Genomic DNA, 14,037 nt, shown 5'->3' on the forward strand with positions numbered 1-14,037 from the left:
TATTAGGTCCCCTCAGATTTGTTAAACCTAAAGTCATGAGCCTTTTTTGAAAATGTCAGAAAGAGTTGTGTTAGGATGACAGGAGTAAAAGTAAAAAGTTGCCAGTACAAATAAAAAAAGTCAACTTAAGTGCTTTAAAGAAATATTGGTTCTTTGTCCATTTACTCTACTGCAGATCAAGCAGCAAAACTGCTAAAACTTTGACCTCTTACCTGCATTTCAATCCTGGTTTTTCCACGTAGCAGTGATTGTGTTGCAGCACAAGTGCACACCTTTGTGCTGCTTTTAGGTTGCTGTGAACTTGGATGTCCTTCTTTGATCAGGTCACACTTGTAATGCATGACAATGACATTGTGGGCAGCACTTTGACATTCTGCTGTGAGTTTCTGAAACCAGAAAGAAAAAAGATTATAGACTTCAAGATCCACTTTGTGTTTTTAGCACTGTATGTGTATGAATCTGCAAATCCACTTAGCTGATTGTGAAGGTCTGGGGTGGGAACTTTTCCTAGATTTGACTGATTTATGTGAAGAAATTGCTGTTTCAGTACATGGGAGAAATTGCGCAAAGGTGAACTGTGTGTGCTGAACAAACACAAAGTTTTGTGCACCATTTATTAACAATGAACTCTTGCCAAAAGTCAGATTTCCAGTATGAATAGAGGGTGTGCTTTATAAAGGTTGATTAACATTTAGATAAATTGCCTGTCCAAACCTCTCTGTTTTATATAACCATGACAAAGCTAAAAAAAAAAACAAAGAAAAGAAAAATCATGATATTTAATCACAAATAACACTTAAATAACTTTTGGCAAAAGTTCATTGTATTTTAGTATTTTATGTATTGTGGGGATAGGTTAATTGATTAATCCAAATTGTCACTAGGTGTGAATGTGCGAGTGAATGTGAGTGTGAATGGTTATCTGTCCCTATGTGTTGGCCCTGCGACAGACTGGCGACCTGTCCAGGGTGTACCCCGCCTTTCGCCCTATGACAGCTGGGATAGGCTCCAGCGCCCCCCGCGACCCTGAAAAGGATAAGCGGAAGCGAATGGATGGATGGATGTATGGAAAACATGTTCTGACCTCAGGGGCTAACAGTAGAGGTCAAGGTCAAATGCTTAGCCCACCTAACTGCTAACTAAAAACTGAAAACTAACTGCTGCTCTGTCTCTCTATACAGCACTGACTCAACAGAAATCTGCTGTGTCACCCCGATGCCTCAGGAACCCCTCCCTCTCTGATCCCCCCAGGAACCATACCCCTCCCTCTCTGTTTTTAATTCTCCTCCCTCCACAGACCCCCTCCCTCTAAGGGAGAAAACATACATTTTCCCCCCACCGGTTGCATTTTGTCACACATATGGAATCCAATACACACTTCCGGAGTACCCTCCCCCTCACCGGATGCAATTCATCGCGCTTATGGATCATACACTTCCGGAGTACTTCCGGTGGGGTCAAAAGGTCAAGGCTAGGGCCATCAATCAAATTGGAGACATAAGCAGGGTACCTAATCTCTCTGTCATGCTTGTGACCTCTAGTGGTCAAAACAGAAAGGGGTGAAAGCTTATCCTCCCTCTACATCGAAACATTACTTCAGACATATAAGTCCATTTTAGTACAAAGGAAAATAGAAAAGTACAAACAACACAAAAAACAGGATCATCAGTGGAAAAAAAACATGTCAGCAATTGTTCCAATGTTTCCAAAAACAAGAAGATTATTTTTTTCAGAGTAGGCTCAGTTAGAGTCATCGTGACCACAATTAGGAAGAATACTAGTCAAAAAAAGACTTTGCTGCATAATCCATCTGGTGGGGTCCAGTGTTGTTATAGTTTGAAGTTGGAATATGCTAAGACGTGAAACAAGGTGTGAAAAAAGTATTTTAGTTAACCGAAATCTGAAGCTACTTTTCACTGTTCCCTCGTCACAAAGAGTCACCACAGTTTTTGTTTTTACACACGGTGGGTTAACTTTGTTAACTAATATTCTCAGACTCTACTTTCCCATGAATTAGTGAGGTATTATATAATAACTTTACATTTTATTACTATTGTTGGAGGAATGAAACATATGTTTGAGATATTTTTACACCTACAACTGTATGTTTTCCACCATACACTGCTCTTTAAATCAGATTTCCTTCAGTGAAATAAGAACACTCACAAATTTCCCCCACAAAAACATTTTATTTTATAAATCAGTGAAAACTTTAAGGACAAACATCATAAACAAAACTGTTTCATGACCATATCACAACTCATCATTTTCATAAGTGTAGTAAGGAAGTAGGTTAATTCAGGGGGATCATGTAGGTCAACCCTAAGCTTGCTCCGTGCCTTGCATCTGAACATCTCCAATCTGAAAGAAAGATGTTTTTTATATATTATTACAAGCAAAGTGCTGATGTTTAAACAGCAAATCAGGAAAACCAATAATTCACAATAAAAAAGAATTAAAATAAGAGGAAATCACCTGAACGTGAGCAGGCGCACTGAGCACGTATGTAACAGCATTGGCAACATCTATTGCTTCCAGAGGCTGTCAGAGAAGTGGAACATGATTAACAGCTTTAAAAATATTTTTTATTTTGGGCCTTTTCTTCTTTATTTTTATAGATCAGTAGAGTAGACAGAAACGCAGGGAATGAATCACATGCAGAAAGTGGCCAGGCCAGATCACACCTGAGCGCCTATAGTGGCCTTTTGGCATATGGGTCGCCTGCTTGACCCAGTGAGCTAGACTGGCATCCAAATGAAATACATTTTATCTGAGTTATTGTATTAGCAGTGCATGAAGAGTAGGAATAATAATTTTACCTTATATGCAGAATATGCACCAGATGCTTTATCAGGACTGTTGCTGTAGAGCCGGAAAGCAAATTCTGTCTCCACTAAACCAGGAGATATACACTGCAAAAAAGAGCTGATATTGAGGGATCTTCACAAACTACTACATGTGTGTATCTGAAAACTGTAATATTGGTGTTTCAGACACTTTTAGATTGGCTGCAGCCTTACTGTGGCTCGGATATGGCTGTTTTCTGCACGCAGCTCCTGCCTCAGGCCCTCCGTCAGGGCGGTTACAGCATACTTTGTGGCGGTGTAGAAATGCAGAACAGCTTTGGGAACTACACGATGTCCGCACATGCTGCAACAGATTTATGAGGCATTAACCAGGCGAGCATTAAGCAACATTTATTTTGTGTTATTTTTTAAGTAATTTCTCACTGATGTAAGACACTCTGCTGCCCACAAAACTGTATATAGGGTTGCAGCAGTTATTTTATCCTGATGTTTTGCAGCTTCTCTTTGACTTTGTTAATTTGTTAAATGGACCCACAACCATTCATGGCTGACTCGTCCTATCAGAAGTTTCTTCCTGTGAAAAGGAAGTTTTTCTTTCCTACTGTCGCCAAAGTATTTACTCACAGGAGGTTGTCTGATTGCCAGGGTTTTTGTGTATTATTGTAGAATCTTTACCTTACAGTATTAAGCGGCTTGAATTGACTGTTGTCGTGATTTGGTGCTATATAAATATAATTAAAATGAATTGAAATATTCAGTTACTAGACTGATGGATGCCAGTGGGCCCCTTAAGCTAAGGCCCAGTCACTAGGCACTCTCCTTCTGTAAAATGAGACTTTGTGGTAAAATACAGATAATGGTAATAACAATATTACAAGTTTGTGAAAAATTGCACACCTGTTTATGTTTATGATGTGGCCATCATCAACATTTCTCTCTTTCATTGACTGATAAGCTTCACGTGTGCAGATACTCAGAGCAAGAACGTTCACCTGTAAGAAACCAAGAAAATAAATAAAATGTAAAGAAAATATCTGGAATCAACAAATGTGAATTACTTTTTACAATGCAATGATCTGCAATGCGAAAAGTTCTTCCAGATCAAAACAAGTATTTTATTTCTACAATAACTCAGAGCTCTTACATCCATCATGTTCTTCCAGCCGCTGGTTTTGCCATTTAGCAGCAGGTCTGGATGAGCCAAGCCAGCGTTGTTGATGCACACGTCCACACCTTTGTGCTGCTCTTTGATCGCTGCAAACATGGCCAGAATCTCCTCCTCTTTGCTCAAGTCACACTTGAAAGGAACCAAAACACCAGGGTGGCCGGCGCTCTGACACTCTGCTGCCAGTTTCTGAAACCAGAATAGAAAAAGATGACAGACTTCAGAATCCCATTTGTGTTTTTAAAGTGTACGAATCTACTATTCAAACATGTAGATTAAGTTACTGTAAATACATTGATTTGAGTTTTCAGTTTGCATATCAAAGCTCAGTGACCCACAAGCAGTAGTTTGCCTGTGTTTGGATGTTCTGCCCGTTTTTGAGTTTTGCTTATTTCACTGACCTAATAATCATTTTGTAACAGCAGGCACATGATGATGTGATGATGCCTGCAAAAGCCTTTTCTCTGGTTTTGTCTTGAGGTGTGATTCAAACAATTCATGCATTTCATCAAGGAAATAAAAAAAACTTCAGAAAGTCAAGTTCTTCATTTACTATATGCTAAATAGATGGTTGTAGCTAATCTTTGAAAACATCATTTTCTATCAAAGCTAAAACAAAAAACAAAACAAAAAAAACCCCTCAGTGAGTACCAAATCGAAAATGCTGACTTGTGTGTTAGGATGGTCTGCCAGCTTAGAGCTAGGCAATTCAAGAAAAAGAGGACAAAAAGGCGAATTTCATTGTTGTGTTTAACATTTTGATTTAGGAAAACTACAATTCAGATGAAAGTCACGTGTCCAACTTCCTACTTTCTGTGCCATATTAAACTTAACGTTCCGTGCAGTGGCTGTTAACAAAACACTTGTGCGGTTAAATAATAATGTAATATATTAGTGTGCTGTAACTACATGCTTTCGTCAGTTTATAATAGTTTAATGCTTCCTGCTCGCCCAGCCTGTCTTTTGTAAGTCTGAAAGCTTTATTTATTTATTTATTTATTTATTTATTTATTTATTTATTTATTTGCATTACGGCAACTTTAACATCAAAATTTACTCCGTGCTAGCTAGTTTACATTAAATTACTCTCTGCGAGATCTGAGTTTCCACTTCAGAACAAACCTGGATTTTTCCTATGTCCCTGGCGCAGCCCATTACTTTCATACCGAGCCGGACCAGTTCCACGGCTATAGTCGCCCCAATCCCGACCGAGGCTCCGGTCACCAGAGCCACTCTGCCCCGCCAGCGCTCCATCACAGCCCGGTAATCTGCTACACGGACGGAAGCACCTCAAGTATGATGCCAGGGACGCTAAGTCTGAAGAAAACGGACTCCGGAGCTCCAACTGTCTTGTGATCGTGAACACGCGATGCTTTTAAACACATCATATGCTTGTGTGCTGCGTTCAAGTCATCAGCAAACTGTTGGAAAACAGTTGAATCGGTTCTTTTGTTTATTCAAGTAAAAACTATACTATGATATGTTTACTTGCATTCATGAAAATAAAACCTAATTCTATCGCATTTTATGGAGACATATATATATATATATATATATATATATATATATATATATATATATATATATATATATATATATATATATGTCTGAACTCTCTGCACACACAGAATGAGTTAGACCTGTTTATTCTTTAAAGTTATGATTCATACACAAGGAATAGACGGGCAAGGACTTAAATATTAAATTGAATGATTTTGTACGGTGTAGAAGCAAATTCATATTTCATTTGATTTACAGAGATGTGTTTATGATGTTTACAGATGTAATTATGTACACATTTCCATTTATATTTAATATTTACATGTTTTGGTATTTACACGATTACATGCTTATAATGTTTACATATTCACTTTCAAAACAGAGTCTTGAATCTAGCTAGTTGGTTTTCCCATATTTATCCATGATGATGATCAGGTTGGACCCCTCCCCCTCGCCGGCATTCAGCAGGCAATGGCGGCAACTCCAAGTTTAGCTTCTATTTTCAAACTCCATATCCAATCAGACCCACCTCGATTTCCACAGTGTCCGCTCTTGGGCTCTTCTGTCCAGTTCCAAGCTCTGCAGAGCCCCAACTCGTGGCCTCTCATATCTGGAGCCCCCTCCTTTCAGTACTCAGCACATCTCTCCAAATATCTTGGCTCCCCTGGTTCTGTACAGGCCTCCTTAATTAACAAACTCCACACCATAACTGCTAATTGACCCAGGGCAACCCATACCAACAGGACTCAAGTCAATCAGACAATCTGGTTAGGGAAACATGATTAGTCAGAATATTCTCCCAAAAACATGAAATAAATAAAACAGTAAGAATTTACACCACAAAACAAAACTTTAACAAAACTGAAACCAAACCCATGCAACACAATCATTTAAAACACAATAAAAAAATTATTAAAAACATGCAAATCGCAGCATATTAACGATCTGCCTTATAACTGAAAATCAAGGGTGGATGTAGAGAAAGACCCCTGTGGAAGCCAAAATCAGGGAAGGACGTTAATTGGTTGACTGATGTGCAGAAGGACATCATGAGAGACGGAGCTTGGATGAATGAGAGGTCAACAAGGTGTCTCTAACGGAGGTTCAAAAAACAGTCAAATGGACCACTGAAGAGCTGAAGTGATGTTCATGGGGAAGAAATGTTTATTTTTATCTGAATCATCATTATGGTGAAGATTGAAATCTTAATGCTAAATGAATTTTAAAATACATATGAAACCCTTACTGTACCCCAGAGATCTCTGTGAATTCATCAGGTAAGCGTTTACTCATTTTCTAATATTTGAACTGTGCCAAATGTATTTTTAACCAATTATATTTCATATATATTGTTGAACACTCAGTACAGTGATTCATATTGTAGATGTGTAACTGTGTAACTATGAGACACTTCAAAAATGTCATTAATTGAAGTTAGGAGCTTTATTGCATTATAATTGCATTATGACACAAATCATCAGTGCATGGGTCATTTAGCAAGTTACTAAATCTCTAACAACAATATTCAAAATATGTTACTTTAGTTATTAGGATTTTATTTAGCTTTTTTGTGAAAAGCTTCACTGAGCACATCAGACATTCTGTGTATTCTGAGACATTCAATATGTTTAAGTAACTCTGTTAACTAATATTCTCAGGACTTTACTTTCCCGTGTATTAGTCAGGTATTATATATTAACTTTACATTTTAATACTATTGTTGGCAGAGTGAAATATATTTTTGAGATAATGTTAAAATGACAATTAAATGTTTTCTACCATAAACTGTTGTTTATATCAGGTCTCCTTCAGTAAAATAAGAACACTCAACAAGCCCCCCACCATCATTTTATTTTATACATCAGTGAAAATTTTCAGTACAAACATAATAAACCAAACTGTTTATAAATGTAGTAAATTAAAGTAAAGTAAAGTAAAGTAAAGTAAAGTAAAGCAAAGTAGGTTCATTCAGGGGGAATCATGTAGGTCAAACCTAAGCTTGCTCAGTGCCTTTCATCAGAACATCTCCAATCTGAAAGAAAGATGTTCTTATATATTATTATACACAAAGTATTGACAATTAAATAGTAGATGAGGAAAAACAATAAGTCAAAATAAAAAAAGCATTAAAATTAAAGAAAGTCACCTGAACATGAGGAGGAGCTCTGAGCACGTAGGTAACAGCATTGGCAACATCTATTGCTTCCAGAGGCTGTCAGAGAAGTGAAAAATGGTTAATAGTTGTATCTGAGTAACCATATCAGCAGTACACGAACAGTACGAATAATAATGTTACCTTATATGCAGAGTATGCACCAGCTGCTTTATCTGGATTGTCTTTGTAGAACCGTGATGCAAATTCAGTCTCCACTAAACCAGGAGAAATGCTCTGCAAAAAAAAAAAAAAAAGATAAGATAAGATAAGATAAGATAAGATAAGATAAGATGAGATAAAACTTTATTAATCCCTCGGGTGGGTTTCTCTGGATAATGAAGGAATTTCAAGAAGCACCTTGTGTATATTATAACAGGTAATACTGCTGTCTCAGACACTTTGTGCATGTGTTTCTTAGAAGCTGATATTGGTGTTAAAGGCAGTCTTGGAGCTGGGTGCAGTGTTTTTAAAGCCTTACTGTGGCTCGGATATGGCTCTTTTCTGCACGCAGCTCCTGCCTCAGGCCCTCTGTCAGTGCGGTTACAGCATACTTTGTGGCGGTGTAGAAATGTAGATCAGCATGGGGGATCACACTATGCCCACACAAGCTGCAACAGAAGACAGTTCAGAAGAAGTCGTAACCTGGTCAGCATTTACCAACATGCACTCATCTGTAGGTTATTCTTTTAGAGACACGATTTGGAGTTTCTCATTGGCGTTTTTTTTTTTTTATTTCCAGAGAGAAATACCTGGTGCTGACAGGTTTAATCAGCATTGTTTGCTTTCCTTTTTTTGGCTTGAATGCAACAGATAATCATTTGCTCCTTGTTATTGGGATAGAGCCATTGCCATTGTTATTACCCTCTTCTTTGCTTTTTCTATTGTTTGCTGTGAAAACAGTCTTCTGTGTAGTGTTGACAACTTTCATGGATGCTTCCTAGACTTTCGTAGGTGAACCAGTCATTGTTAACTTATTAGAATTTATAGCACCACTTTGGTTGCCAGGTCACTCTGATAAAAAGGGACTTCATGGTAAAATAAACATAATGATGCTAATACTGGAGGTTGCTATGTACCATGGCACAGATAGGGAGCATTGGCGTGTTTGGGTTGAATGTAAGGGAAAGTCCTGCCCTCCAGCTTTAACAAAAGGTCCACTGTGAGGTCCATTGTGTAGTGTTGTCATAATCAGAGACTGACTGTTTAATAAAGATTATAAGATATAGCCTTTGTTTAATAATTAAACCAATTTCACAAGCATACCCGTCACAAAGCATTATTAAATAAAACTGCACCTGTTGATGTTTATGATGTGCCCATCGTCCACGTTTCTCTCTTTCATTGACTGATAAGCTTCACGCGTGCAGATGCTCAGTGCAAGAACGTTCACCTGTAAGAGAAATAAACAACAAAGAAAATGTATCTGGAATCAACACCTCCAAATGGCACATCTACTTATTGCATCTCACACACAGTGGGTACAAAAATGCATTAAGACCACTGATCGGTGACCACACGCATCATGTTGTTACATTTTAATGGCCTGTTGGGAAAACCTTCATGTGAATCTTACATTCAATTCAATTCAATTTTATTTATATAGCACCAAATCACAACAGCAGTTGCCTCGAGGCGCTTTATATTGTACAGTAGATCGTACAAGAATAGATACAGAGAAAAACCCACAGAAATCATACACTACAACATTCGTAGACCAAACCAAGATGTGAGCTCTTACATCCATCATGTTCTTCCAGCTGCTGGTTTTGCCACTTAGCAGAGGTTCTGGATGAGATAAGCCAGCGTTGTTGATGCACACGTCCACACCTTTGTGCTGCTCTTTGATCGCTGCAAACATGGCCAGAATCTCCTCCTCTTTGGTCAAATCGCACTTGAAAGGAAACAAAACACCAGGATGACCGGCACTCTGACACTCTGCTGCCAGTTTCTGAAACCAAGAAGAAAAAGATGACAGACTTTAGAATCCATTATGTGTTTTTAAAGTGTATGAATTTGCCATTCAAATGTTATTTTGCCACAGTCCTAGGTCTGTGACCCAGTGTTTTGGTTTAAGTTTTATTCCTTGAATTATTGTTCTCTGTTATATTATGTTTATAGTTCATGGTTTCTGTTCTTGTTCTGTGCCTCATGTTTGCTTGTCTCTGTGTGAAGCCCGTGTTTTTGAGCCTGTGTCAGTAAGTTCAGTCGGTGTATTTCCTGTTTTACTTTGCTAGTCTTCAGTCTGTGTGCGTCGGGTTCTGTTTTGCTGTCCTGTTTCACTGTGTTTCCCAGGTGTTTGCTCTTTGCCTTTTGCCTTTGCTGTAAAGTTACTGCAAATATGTAGATTGGAGTTTTCATTCTGGATATCAGAACTCAATAACTAACAGTGCATTTTCTTTTTAGCGTATCATCTGACTCTAGCATATTCTTCTGTCATGCCAATTAACCTTCACTACATCCATGAATCTTCTCTGTGGTCTTCTTCTTTACTTTCTGCCTGGAACTCTATATTCCATATCCTTTGTCCTATATATCCACTATCCTTCCTCTGCACATTTCCATACCCTCTCAGCCTTGCATCTCTAACTTTGTCTCCAAACAGTTCAATGTGAGTTGTTCTTCTGATATTCGCATTTCTTCCTTCTCCGTCATATCAGTCAGCTGCCTCCCTTTACTAGTCACAGTTCCATCATTTAAAATCCTTATTCTCACTTCAAAAAGAATCTTAGCAGCTTGTCTGTGTTTAGGTGTTCTACTACCTTGTGTGTGTTGTCTGGACCTTCCCAGTGTGAACATCTCACAATGGGCATATTTCATTGGCCTAATAATCACTATATTATGGAGGAGTGTGATTATATGATGATACCTACAAAAACATTTTTATCTTGCTGTGAACTGAACATTCGGTACACTTTACACAAGAAAATCAAAAGAACTGTACAAAGGCAAATCAATGAGAGTAATGAGAGTAAAAAAAAAAATACAGCCGGAAACATATGTTTCCGGCTTTTTTCTTGTATTTTTTTTTCTTTCTTTTGCGTAAGTTGTCAACAATAGAGTCACAGAGTTTGATTTACAGAGCTATAATACAGGGTGTGCTGGCTGCTGGCCAGCCTCTCTATGTTATGTAAGTCTGACACAGCTGGAAATGTTATGCAAAACGGTAACTTTAACATCACAATTTACTTCTCTGCTCGAGTCACTCATAAAAATACCCGGTATGCCAGATAAGAGCATACCGGGTATTTGCCGACGCAGTCCAGCCCTGTATAGAGGTTAAATTACTCTATGCGTAAACTGAGTTTTCACTTCAAAACAAACCTGGATTTTTCCGACGTCCCTGGCGCAGCCCATTACTTTCATTCCGAGCCGGACCAGCTCTACTGCCACAGCCGCTCCAATCCCAGCCGAGGCTCCGGTCACCAGAGCCACTCTGCCCCTCCAGCGCTCCATCACAGCCCGGACACCGGTAACCTACTACACGCACGAAAAGCACCACAAGTATGAAGAATCTGCCGCAGAATGACCCCGGAGCGTCAGCTGTAATGCATCGATGAGGAGTCGATGTACTGTATACACACGACCAAGGTTGTCCGTTCTGTGTGCTGCGTTAAAGTCATGTTCACACCGTAGGAGAAAAAAGTTTTCTGTAGTGATAAAATGCAACATGTAACAAATGTAACAAAAATATTAAATTAAATTAAACTATTTCTGTCTGTTTCGGCTCTTCCTGCACATATTTGCATAGGTAAATGCCACTTTGAAATCCACAGAACAGTTCGTAGCTGTTGCTTCACTTTCATTTGCAATGTACACTAGTCTCTATTTATTTATTTTTGTCATGGTTTCCCTTGGCCCAGTATATTTCTCTCTTAAAAATCAGACACCGACGTGGCACTTAGAGCATGCTGAGATTAAATCTATACATCTACAGAGATGCAGCGTAACAACAGTTTAAGTTTAATATTTAAGAGACAAAAAAGACCTCTAAAGTCATTATTTTGTTTCTTTTTAAATCAAATTTGTTAACCTGGATGGTTCCTACTAATAACTGTCCAGCATTCTAAGAAGGGTTTTCCTGTCACAGAAGGTTCAAGAGCAGAGAAGCAAACAGATTAAAAAACGACTGAAACCAAACTCTTTATTCCACAGATGAAATATTTCCAAGCACAATGAACAGACGCAAACACACCAGAGTCCTGAGATAAGATAAGATAAGATAAGATAAGATAAGATAAGATAAGATAACCTTTATTAGTCCCACACGTGGGAAATTTGTTTTGTCACAGCAGGAAGTGGACAGTGCAAAAGTTATGAGGCAAAAATTAGAATACAATAAGAATAAATACAGTACACAACTGTACAGAATAGAATAAAATACTATATACAGTAGAATAAAATAAAATGAATATACAATAAGATAAAAATAGAATACAAATACAAATTCTATATACAACTGAGTAAAAATACAACGATGACAGAAAGGATTATTGCACTTAGTATTATTGCATATGTATGGATGTGTGTGCTTGATCAGTTAAAGTCTTTATTATGGAGTCTGACAGCAGTGGGGACGAAAGACCTGCGAAATCTCTCCGTCCCACACCGTGGGTGCCGCAGTCTCCCACTGAAGGAGCTGCTCAGTGCTGTCACAGTCTGCTGCATGGGGTGGGAGACGTTGTCCAACAGGGATGACAGCTTAGCCGCCGTTCTCCTGTCACTCACCACCTCCACTGGGTCCAGAGGGCATCCTAGAACAGAGCTGGCCCTTCGGATCACCCTGTTCAGTCTCTTCCTGTCCCCAGCAGAGATGCTGCCGCCCCAGCAGACCACACCATAAAAGATAGCAGAAGCCACAACAGAGTCATAAGGTCTTCAGGAGTGGGCCCTCCCACTCCTGAGTGAGGCCTGCGCTTGAGCAGGTCATGTTGATGATAAGTAATAAATGGGTATAAAATCCTATTGGTCGGTTCCTTCTTGGAAAACATTCCATTTCCAACATTTCTTGGAAAAGCACTCAGAAGTCACAGTATTTATTGTATTTGTTTTTAAAGCAGTGTAGTATAAAAGGTTGATTCTTAGTTCAAACATTTTCCCTTGATTTTTTTCCTTCTGGCTGCAATGAATTTTTAAAACAATCTTATTATTTTTTAGGTCTTAATATATGATCCTAAAAAAGCAGAGCATTCCGTGTGTCACGGCCCGAGGCCTCTCATCAGAAGGGTGAAAGGTACCCTTCCAACGTGTTTAAAACAGGGCACCTACTTTTATTTGTAGACCTTATATGAACTCTGGGCTATGTTGTGGGATTGTCTTTATTATGTAGTTTAGATTAAGATGGTTTAAAGTTACTTGCTATGTGGTTTACAAACGTTATGGGTTCTTTATGGGCATTTGAGTATTCAACTACTTTTGTTTGTATTTAGAAGTGATGGGCCATTGGACTCTAACTGCCAGTTACCTCTATCTGAATTCTGTACATCATTAATACACGTTCAATTCCTTTTCTCGTAATTTTTTTTTATAACTAACGTATTAGTAATTAGACTCTGCAACCATGTTCTACCGTTTTGTGCTAGTCCTGGTCGTTTTTCTCAGTTTATTTCTACTTTTTTCACCCGTGTCTGGGGACCCAGAGCAGAGATCCTTTGTTTACAGTAAGGATCAGCTGTTAGCGCTGAGTCCTGCAGCGGTACTGCCGGCGGACAGACCCGATATTCCCAGCGAGCTGAGGAGGAAAAGACGGGGGTGTCGTGCTGGGAAGGAGCACCGTCGCCCGAGAAGGAGACGTTATCGACCATCTCTTCCTTCTGTAATTATTGGAAACGTAAGATCTTTGCCCAATAAGATGGATGAGCTCATGTCGCTAACCTGGTCACAGAGGGAGTACCGGCAATGTAGCATCATGATGCTAACGGAGTCGTGGCTAACATCGCTAACTCCGGACACAAGCGTGACACTACCGGGATTCCAGCTGCTGCGAGCGGACAGGACCAGAGACAGCGGTAAGAGGAAAGGAGGGGGACTGGCAGTTTTTGTGAACGACAGATGGTGTAACTAGAGCTGGGCGATAGAACGATAACGATATGTATCGCGATATAACTTTTACTCGATAGAGAAATTAAGCTATCGCGATAGACCTCGCCGCTCTTGTCCTCTTTAAAAAAAAAAAAAAAAAAGGTCAGCCGATCCAAATTCAGTAGCGCAGAGCTGAACCAATCACAGCCGCAGCGTCACGTCGCGTGACTTGCTACGCACAGCACAAGTGCCAAGCCGCACGTGTGTTTGTTTGGGAAGCAGCCAGCGGGTAATGGAGCCAGCGCATAATGGAGGAAATGAGTGTGCCGACTAGAAAAATCAACCGAGCGTGACCGAAGAGAAAACAGATGATGGTTCCAATGCCGGAGAGA

At 39.2% G+C, this 14,037-nt stretch overlaps 2 protein-coding genes across 2 annotated transcripts; both read right to left on the reverse strand.

Annotated features, from left to right (window-relative positions):
• Positions 1–2,169: 2,169 nt before the first annotated feature.
• LOC147314871 (dehydrogenase/reductase SDR family member 11-like) lies at positions 2,170–5,349 on the reverse strand. The gene is made up of 7 exons (XM_086260287.1): positions 5,095–5,349; positions 3,952–4,161; positions 3,705–3,799; positions 3,021–3,150; positions 2,820–2,912; positions 2,476–2,541; positions 2,170–2,361 (listed from the first exon to the last, which is right to left on the reverse strand). The coding sequence occupies exons 1-7, from the start codon at positions 5,224–5,226 to the stop codon at positions 2,323–2,325; spliced, it is 765 nt and encodes a 254-aa protein (XP_086116413.1). The 5' UTR covers positions 5,227–5,349; the 3' UTR covers positions 2,170–2,322.
• A 1,958-nt stretch (positions 5,350–7,307) lies between these two features.
• On the reverse strand, positions 7,308–11,239 carry LOC147314872 (dehydrogenase/reductase SDR family member 11-like). The gene is made up of 7 exons (XM_086261978.1): positions 10,949–11,239; positions 9,366–9,575; positions 8,923–9,017; positions 8,106–8,235; positions 7,769–7,861; positions 7,619–7,684; positions 7,308–7,504 (listed from the first exon to the last, which is right to left on the reverse strand). Exons 1-7 carry the CDS (start codon positions 11,078–11,080, stop codon positions 7,466–7,468), a joined length of 765 nt encoding a protein of 254 aa, XP_086118104.1. The 5' UTR covers positions 11,081–11,239; the 3' UTR covers positions 7,308–7,465.
• Between the last annotated feature and the right edge of the window lie 2,798 nt (positions 11,240–14,037).

This window comes from Aulonocara sp. 'chitande type north' Nkhata Bay, linkage group LG14 (genome assembly GCF_057382095.1).
Source record: "Aulonocara sp. 'chitande type north' Nkhata Bay isolate Kocher_YH1m ecotype deep benthic linkage group LG14, A_spYH_male_GT1.1, whole genome shotgun sequence".
NCBI lineage: Eukaryota > Metazoa > Chordata > Actinopteri > Cichliformes > Cichlidae > Aulonocara > Aulonocara sp. 'chitande type north' Nkhata Bay.

Excerpts from the sequence above, each read along its gene's own strand:
- LOC147314871 (XM_086260287.1), bottom strand. The coding sequence starts at position 5,226 with ATGGAGCGCTGGCGGGGCAGAGTGGCTCTGGTGACCGGAGCCTCGGTC. Across the intron at positions 3,800-3,951 it reads GCTGGAAGAACATGATGGAT|GTGAACGTTCTTGCTCTGAG; the intron begins GTAAGAGCTCTG and ends GGTTTCTTACAG. Across the intron at positions 2,913-3,020 it reads ACAGCCATATCCGAGCCACA|TGTATATCTCCTGGTTTAGT; the intron begins GTAAGGCTGCAG and ends TCTTTTTTGCAG.
- LOC147314872 (XM_086261978.1), bottom strand. The coding sequence starts at position 11,080 with ATGGAGCGCTGGAGGGGCAGAGTGGCTCTGGTGACCGGAGCCTCGGCT. Across the intron at positions 9,576-10,948 it reads GGGACGTCGGAAAAATCCAG|AAACTGGCAGCAGAGTGTCA; the intron begins GTTTGTTTTGAA and ends TCTTGGTTTCAG. Across the intron at positions 7,505-7,618 it reads GAGCTCCTCCTCATGTTCAG|ATTGGAGATGTTCTGATGAA; the intron begins GTGACTTTCTTT and ends TCTTTCTTTCAG.